Source organism: Tupaia chinensis, unplaced genomic scaffold (genome assembly GCF_000334495.1).
Source record: "Tupaia chinensis unplaced genomic scaffold, TupChi_1.0 Scaffold000407_4, whole genome shotgun sequence".
NCBI classification, from domain to species: domain Eukaryota; kingdom Metazoa; phylum Chordata; class Mammalia; order Scandentia; family Tupaiidae; genus Tupaia; species Tupaia belangeri.
Window position 1 is genome coordinate 2,411,969 of NW_006159912.1, and position 9,280 is coordinate 2,421,248.

The 9,280-nt window shown below is 42.7% G+C and overlaps 1 protein-coding gene across 1 annotated transcript in view; it reads left to right on the forward strand.

Moving 5' to 3' along the window:
* Window positions 1-3,855, forward strand: part of HEATR9 (HEAT repeat containing 9) — a 20,219-nt gene extending 16,364 nt beyond the window's left edge. The window contains exons 11-15 of the mRNA XM_006154413.3: window positions 21-140; window positions 1,279-1,352; window positions 2,241-2,292; window positions 2,717-2,803; window positions 3,041-3,855. Of these exons, the coding sequence (XP_006154475.1) occupies window positions 21-140; window positions 1,279-1,352; window positions 2,241-2,292; window positions 2,717-2,803; window positions 3,041-3,379 (672 nt within the window). The 3' untranslated portion in view covers window positions 3,380-3,855. The remainder of the gene's footprint in view (window positions 1-20; window positions 141-1,278; window positions 1,353-2,240; window positions 2,293-2,716; window positions 2,804-3,040) is intronic.
* The last annotated feature ends 5,425 nt before the right edge of the window (window positions 3,856-9,280 follow it).

Below are 9,280 nucleotides of genomic sequence, written 5' to 3' on the forward strand. Positions count from 1 at the left end.
TTCCCTACTTCTGCCCTTAGGACCGCCTTGAAGCCAACCAGATGCTCAGAACCATTGGGCTGGAACAGATCAAGGCACATGGGCTAGAGGAACTCACATTTGACCGACTCAGGAAGAAGACATATAATGAACCCTTCTTTGTAAATGAGACCAAAACTCCCAAGCCCAGACAGCCCAAACCTGTCTCCTCTCCCTTTCCTGGAGATCTCCCTTGGCTTGGCTCCAACCACATCACCTCCCAATTATCATATACACACTAACCTACTCCCTGCTCCCCTAGTGCAGCCTATAGTATCAAGCCATCTTACCTCTGCTCAGGTACTTCTCACAGCTTAAAATGCCCTGTCACCCCTCCCTTTCTGTAAGGTCAAAACAAAACAAAACAAAACTGTCTCCTTCTCTTCACTCCCACTCTCCCTCTCTCAAAATATTCTATTACTCCTTCAAGACCAGTTTAAACACCTATGGGAAGCTTTACCAAATCACCAATCAAAATGGACACTGTCCTCCTTTGTACCCTTGCTTTCTATCATTACAAAATGAGCCACAGCACTTCTGAAGACATCTTCCTAAAATGTAAATCAGATTGTACCTTACCTCTGCATAAAACTTTTCAGTGTTTCTCAATGCCCTCAGAATGGCTTACGCTGCTTTCATTATCTCAAGCCCTGCTTACTGCTCATTTCATCTCTCACCACCCCCACCTCAGAGCCACACGTCAGCTAGGGTCAGGAAGCTCATGTCCTGATTTATACTGGTTATGCCAATGTAATTCCTCAGAATGCTCCGAAGAGTCTGAATTTGAGCACTTCATTAAACTCAACTATTTTTGACTTCCCACCAACTCTGTGCTTCTTGCATCCAGGCTTTTCACATACTCTCCTCTCCTCCCCCCACCCCCACCCCCATGCTCTGCCTGGTTAACACCCTTGCACCCTTTCTCTCTCTCTCCCCCTTCTCTTTCTCTGTCTCTCTGATGAATGCATGTGCCCTATAGCAAATTAAAAAATGATAATAAAATTAAATAAATAATTCTATATACTTCAGTTGAGGCATCATCTCCTTCAGGAAATGTTCCTGATAGGATACACTTTTAGTGCATCCTACATGGTACTGTAATTACCTATTTATTTGTCTGCTTTCTCCACCAGCTTAAGAGCAACTCAAAGCAGGGACCTTATGTGGCACAAATCAAGTGTTCAATAAAGGTTTGTGAAGCACTTCAGTGTATACCCCTACATTCCCGCTCTTTGTTGTCCCACTTTAATCCCACTGCAGGCTATGAGACAAGCTGTGGCTAAAACCGTGGAAGTGCTCAAGATGAAGCCTACAATGATAAACTTGGTGGAGGCGTGAGTGTTCTGAGCTGGGAGCTGTCAGGGCCAACTTCTAGGCCAGAAGGAAGTATAGCGGTCAGCTGGAAACTTGCCTGTGCCCCCCAAATCCTGGGCTGAGTCACTATTTGACCCCTGAGCTTTTGTTCATCTATAAAAAGAGGTTTAAAATACCTATCACTGGGGCTGGTAGGTGATATGGTGGTTAAGGGCACTAGACTCCCACATGCCCAACCACAGTTCAAGTCCCAGACATGGAGGATTGCTCTGCTCGCTCGCTCGCCCTCTCCTTCTCTTTCATCAAAATAAATAGTTAAATTTTAAAAATATTTAAAAAAAAAAATAAAACCCTATCACTAAGAAACCAGTAGATGGCATAATGGTCACATCACTGGACTCCCATATGGCCAAATGTGGTTCAAGTCCTGGACCTGAAGGCTTGAAACTCATGCCAGTTGTGTATGCATGTATACCCAAAATCCTGAGAAGAGAATGGAGAAGGATTTGCAGCATGGCCACCCTCCCAGGGGATGATTTCTCGTTTTCTGTCTCTATCTCTCCAGCAAGTGCACGTGCCCTATAGTAAAAATCTCCAAAAACAAAACAAAACAAAAAACTATCACTTAGGGTTAATAGTCAAATTAATATGACATGAAAGGAAGTTTGAAAAGGTAAAATTTTGATTAGATGTGAGTCCTGATCAACATGTAGTTGCCTCCTAGCAAACTGCAATACCTGCTCCTTCCCAGGCCCTTTCCTGACCTGAAAAACAGGAGGAAAACACATGAAATTAGCATCACTCATCAGCATTATACCCAACTAATTCAGGGACTGAAAGCAATCTGGTCCCTCCCACTCTTCCTTCCCTTTTATTAGACCACAACAAACTTCTTCCCTTCTATATAGGCAACTGATGAATCCAAATGACACTGCACGCCAGGAAGCAGTCACCTCTTTGGTAAGGCCTAGCTCTGCTTCTCTAACTTGATCCTGACATGTGTTCATCAACACATGCAGAGGGAGGAGGCAATTGAGAAGAGTCACTGTGGGGAAAAAAGGACTATAAAGTTTGAGGACATAGAATTCCAGTCCTAAAAGGAGTTCAAAATAATCTTTTCTCCATGGCTGGGATAGGATAAGGGACATGGATGTGAGAGGCAGTTCCCAGATACTGCAGATATTAACTTGGCATTCCCTAGAAAAGAATGGACACTGAAACCCCATGCAGTGTCTCCAAAGGGTAAGGAAAGGGCTCTCTCACTTGGGAAGCTGTATCTCCTCCTCTCTAGGCCACAGGATCATCACAAAGGGTTAAACTGGGCAAGTAGATGGGCATCTTACTGGGGCAGGAAACTTAGGCTCTCTCTCTCTGTCTCTGCCAGAGCGTCCTGGGAATCCGCAACCCGCAAGTGTTCCATTTGCTCTTAGACATGCTAGATGCAGAAGAGAACCAGGCTGTGAAGACAAGTGTAAGGCATTCATACCCATCTCTCCCTTTTTTCTACTCCTCCTCCAAGCAGCTTCCACCTATCTCCCCATTTGCTCCTTGTCAGGAGAGGAATGAGTCCTCAGATACTGTTCCTTGAACTCATTCCTTGAGGCCACAGTGGCCTGTAACTAGAGGTTCCTCTCCCCGTTGGGTGGCCTCTCACTTCCCAGCCTGAGCCCAGAATGAGCCAGCCCTATGGTATTTGTTTTCAATGCAGCTACAAGAAACATTAATCCTTCGAGCCTCAATTGATCCTTGGATCCAAAATAAGGTAAAGAACAAGATTTTCTTCGTGTGTGAGGCACCTAAGACCAATGTGAAGATAGAGCCTACAAGGTTCCGAAAGCAGCCTGAGATCCCTGAAGAGTTAAATATCCAAGACTTCCGACTCGCAAAGTTGAACCCCTTGTTTGTTGCAAAGTCCAGCACCAAAGTTGAACAAAAGAAAAAGCTGCCCGCCTTCCCACCCTGTTTCTTGAAACCACAAAAACATAAGCCACAGGCTACAGGGCCATGGGAGCCAAGCATCAGGACTCTTGCAGAAAACTCCAAGTAACTCTTGCAGAAAACTCCAAGTCCGCTCTTACCCCTACTCTCTAAGGATGCTTATCAGATTCCCCTGTAAAACAATCTATACCTCATCATCTATGAATAAATGAGTATCATTCTACCTACTATACCTAAATTATTACTACCACTGCTGTGCCCTTCACCAGGGTCTGCACTAGAGTATAGGTCTCCTCCTTACTAGATAGGCATCCTTTCAGTTACGTCCTTTCATCAGGGAAAGAACGTACAGAGCCAAAGCTTCTCCAGATGACCAGCCAGCCTCCCTAAATCATGTCCTTGTCTGTGCCCAGGACTTTATGACAAATCTAGAGTGGGGCTTCTGCCTAAAAGGGGCTGCTAAGGACCATACTTAGCTCTTGGACCATTTCCTCTTGCTAACTAGCCCCACCCCTCTACCTTCCTATCAGTGGTCAAGAAATAATTTTTAAGACCAGTAGGTGGTGTGGTGGATAAGGTGCTGGATTCCCACATGGCCAAACATGGTTCAAGTCCTGGACCTGGCAGCTTGCTTTCTCGCTTTCCCTTTCTCTCTCTTCCTCTGCTTCTGTCTGGTCAAATTAAAAAATAACAACAAATGGAATTAAATAAATAATTCCTTAAAGAGAGAGAGAGAATTTTTAATCAGAGCCAACATCCTCTCTGCTCTTCTACTTAGGTATCTACTTTCTTTTTTGTTTTTTTTGTTTGTTTGTTTGTTTTGAGAGGGTTTTTTTTTTTTTTTCACTATAGGGCGCGTGTGCTCGCCAGACAGACAGAGAGAGACATAGAGACAGAAAGCGAGAAATCACCCCCCAGGGGGGATGGTCACGCAGCAATCCCTTCTCCTCCATTCTCCTCCCGGGATCTTGGGCACGCACGCACACGCGCCTGGCGTGAGTTTTAAGCCACCGGGTCCGGGACACGAACCACGGTCGACTATGTGGGAGTCCAGCGACATAGCCATTACGCTAACTGGTTCCCAGGTATCTACTTTCTATACCCCTCAGTAGATCATTCTGAGACCCTAATTATTCTGTAAAACTGCCTTACATTCTCCTTTATTTGTAGGAAGTTTCAATTTCCCCCTTTGCCAATAGGACCTACCACAACAATCTCAACAAGTTACAATTCCTATCAAAAAGGAAAAGCCCATGGGCTGGCAGGTGGCGTGATGGTTAAAGGCACTGGATTCCTACATGGTCAGCTACAGTTCAAGTCCTGGACTGGCAGTTTGCTTTCTCACTTTCCCTTTCTCTCTCACTGTCTCTGGTCTGGTCAAATAAAAAAATAATAATAGTCGTAACAAATTTAAAAAAAAAAAAAAAAGAGAGAGAGAGAAGTCCCCAGACAATGAAGTCAGACAAATTTGAAATTTAATCCTAGATTTCAATCTATCGAGTACTTGATATCTGACTTTGGATAAGTTACCTTTTATAATTCTGTTTTTTTCACCTACAAAATGAGTATCACTACCTCAGAGAGCTGTGATGATTAATATGAATATAAAGCCTAACATTAACTGGCTTTCCATAGTAAATACTCAGATTTTAATTTCTTTTCTCCTCTTTCCTCTCTCCAGTATTGTCATCTGAGTCTGTGATCACTACGTATCAGAAAAGATTGTTTCCTGCCACTTCCTTTTACTCCAATCCTATCATAGTAATCTAATGGAAGGTGAAGTTCACCTCATCAAGCATAGAAAGGTCAAAGTAAAATAGGGGCTCCCTTCTACCTCCCCACAACTCAGGTTCTAGAGACCTCCAGCTATTCTGAATTCAGCAGTGTGTGTCACTCAGAGTTATTTCCCAACTTATCCCACCACTTCTGTAACACCCGAAAGAGTAGTTTCACTATTCTAGATTATAAGCAGCATTACCTGTGGACCCCTCTAATAGTGTGCGATAAAAGCTCAAAGATAGGAAAGATGTCCTCCTTCTCTTGCCCACACTACAGCTTTGGGCCTATGAGCAACCTAACTCAAGTTTCTCTGAGCTTTGACAGCCTGTGGAGACAAACAGCTTTATTAACTACATAATTCAGACTATCAACTTCAGCAAAATCTTGCCCACAGATCTTTCTCCATATTTCTGGGTATCCCCAGAGAATATCCTATTACTTGGTCACATATCAGTTTCTGCCCAGTAGCAACTCAATCCTAATTTTGCCAGGTCTCACCAAATGGCTTAAGACAGCAATGAGCATAAACATCTTTACAGAGCACCCCACCAATGTACAAGAGCCTTCTCAATACCAAAGCTACCTAGATCACTCTTAGAACATTCTGAAACCAAGCAGTAGTCAGCTTCTCTAAATTCTAATCATCAGAGTCCCACTCATCTTAACCATCAAAATCTTTGGGGATTCATCTTTGGACATGATCCAATGTATGCCACTATCATCTCCTCTGCCCCAAATCTAATGGGATCTCTGGATACTCCCTCTGATGGCTAATAAAATACATCTACACCTTCAACTTCTTCCTCACACATTCTCATCTCTTTCCTGGAACTGAAATCTGAAATTCTTTTTGTGGTAGAAGTTTTTGCCTTAGAATGTGTACACTTGTCTGAGAGAGAAAGAGACAGTGAGAGATCACTCCCCAGGGGGAATATAGCCCCGTAATTCCTTTGCCTCCATTCTCCTCCAAAAATCTTGGGCATGCACACATACATGCCCAGCTTGAGTTTCAAGCAACCAGGCCCGGGACTCAAACTACAGTCGGCCATGTAGGTGTCCAGCAATATAACCACTATGACATCTGCTAGCCCCAAATGTGGCATTCTTTACATTGTCTTTTTCCTGAAATCTCTCAGGATACTACTCACTCTCCTACATTCTTTCCAATGTTGTGACTGTTTTGCACCTTCATATAAACATCTCCAACCAGCTGTGTCATCTTCTGTCCCACTCCTTCTCATGCATAGCCTTACACTTGGTCCCATTGAACGATCCAATACTCTAGCCCTACTCTTGGGATTTCATCTACATTTTTCCTTTCTATTCACTTCAGCTACACCTCCATGACCACACTAAATCCTATCATCCAACCGCTGCTTCATCACTGAAATCTTAAACATCTCACTGACCCAAACCTTCTACCAATGTAGAGTTCAGTTCTCATTATCCTTACAAGTTCTTTGAATTTCATTAACACCCAGCAGCTCGACATTCATCCTATTACTCCCTCTTCCCTTTTCGTCCATGTTAGCCTGACCCCATCCATCAATCACTATCTATACGGAATCAAACCTTGTCTATTCCCACAATCACGTTGCTGATCAAAGCTGGAGAAAAATCACATATCCGTAGATTGGTATACCTAAATACTTGCCTCTCACCTTAACTGAGCCCTTACTGTTTTCTGGTAATTTTATAGGTTCGTAGACATAGCATTTCTCTATTTCCCAAAGGTTATTTCAAGCCTTCCTTCTATCCTCACATTTCCTAGTTTCTAGAACGTTCTAACATGTTATTCCCCCCCAACTCTCAGCAAACCATTATATTTCTTATCAAGGAAAAAGAAAAAAAAAAAAAAAAAAAAAAAAAAAAAAAAAAAAAAAAAAAAAAAAAAAAAAAAAAAAAAAACAGATGGAATTATCTCAACCTGCCACCTTAAGCACTAAGTCTTCTTGCGTACAGAAGAACTCAGGCTCTAAAGTCAGATCCCTCAGTAAGAATGTCCCAGCCACTTACTAGAGAAGAGATCTTGGTCAAGATGTTTAACCTCTCAGTGCCTCTGTTCCTCACTGTACCATTTGGAAAGACTCTTCCCCATGGCAACCAAAGTCATTTATACCACCCATTCTGTGAAATTTTCTTTATACATCTTGGACTCACAGGATTATTAGAGCTAATACACATCAAGTGCTTAGAACTGCCTGACACATAGTGAGCTCCCAATAATAATAACTTGTCATTTGTTACTATTATGAGCATCTCTACCTATTTTTGCCTCCAATCACCAAACAGGCAAACATTCTCTACTAAGGCAAATGCTTCCTTTGCCATTGTTCTAGATGCGTTTTCCTCAAAGAGTTTGAATTATCAATTATCTCCATTACCTTCCCAAGCAGTACATAAACATGCTGAACATTAAAAATAACTTCTGGGCAACGAGTGCACAATTGGGACCAGCAGTTAGTGTGATGGCTACATCACTGGACTCCCATGTAATTGACTGTGGTTCGAGTTCCGGACCAGGTGGCTTAAACTCACGCTGGGCGCATGTGCATGCCCAAGAAGCCAAGAGGAAAATGGAAAAGGAATTGCGACGTGGCCATCCCCACTGGGGGAGGGGGGTGATTTTTCGCTTTCTATCTCTCTGGCGAGCGCACGCACCCTATAGCAAAAAACTCTCAAAAAAAAAGTCAAATAAAATAACTTCTGGGACCAGCAGATGACATAATGGTTTCATCACTGGAATCCTGTCGACTGTGGTTCAAGCCCCAGATCCAGCAGATTAAAACACACCAGGCACATGTGTGTATGCCCAAAATACTGAGAAGGGATTGAGACTGGGCCACCCCCCCCCCAGAATGATTTCTTGCTTTCTGTCTCTCCAGTGAACACACACACCCTATAGAAAAATCTCTTAAAAATAAACTTCTAACATGTCCTATCTCTAACTGTCTCTTCCTCACACATCATCCTAGCTCTTGACCTTCATAATCAAGATTCTTAGTTGTCCACATTACCTGTCACCATTTCTGCAAATTTTGTTATTATCCCCCTTTAATTTGGGTTCAGAATTCAATCCCTCCCCCCACAACTGCTTTTGCTAGGACAACGGTTCTCACAGTAGGGATGATTTTGTCTCCCAACCCTTAGACAACATGTGGCCAGGTCTAGAGTTACTTTTGGTTGCCAAAATTGGAAGGCAGGGGCTGCTATTGGTGTATAGTGGGTAGAGGCCAGAAATGCTGCTAAATATCCTATAATGCACTGGACAGTCCTACACATCAAGGGATTATCCAACTCGAAATGTCAATAGCAGGCCAGTAGATGGAATGGTGGTTAAGGCATGACTCCCACATGGCTGACCACGTTTTGAATTCGAGTTGGTGCCTTGCTTTTTCACTTTCCCTCCTGATCTTTCTCTGCTGAGCACATGTGCCCTATAGCAAAAACTTAAAAATAGTAATTATACATAAAATGAATTTTTTTACATATCAATAGTACTAAGATTGAGAAATTCTGTGCTAAAATAATTTACAACTTCTATATTGCTAAATTTAATGTATGCTTTCTATCCTTTACATGATTTGACATGGCTTGAAAGCACCTGACACCATTAACTTCTCCATTTCTAAAATCCAACCTTCGCTTTGATCTTGCAGACCACATGTTGCTGGCCACTCCCAGTTCAGGATTCTCTTCTGCTCATCTCTTCCGCTCATCTCTTCCATGTATTTCTCAAGGTCCTGCCTTAAGCTCGCTCTCCACATACTGTCTCCCCTAGAGTCACCTGCGACTCTTAAAAAAAAATATATATATACAGGCCAGGCCTCATTCACAGACTTGCTTTGGAGAAAAGTCTAGATAAAATGCTAGATAAATTCAAAAGCTTTTGGGACCAACAGATGGCATAATGGTTATGTCACTGGACTCCCACATGGCCAACTGCAGTTTCAGACCTGGAGGCTTGAAACATGCTAGGCCCATGTATGTGCATGCCCAAGATCCCAAGAAGAGAAGGGAGAAGGGAATGCGGAGAGGCTATCACCTCAGGGAGAGGGGAAGATTTCTTGCTTTCTATTCGTTTACCTGGCCCATGCCCTATAGCAAAAATCTCTCTAAATAAATAAACAAATTTCTTAAAAATCTTTAATTCAAGCATAGAGCTAAGAGAACCACTGCTGTAGGCTGTTTGATTTTAATCATATCCATTCATCATTTCAATTCCCATTTA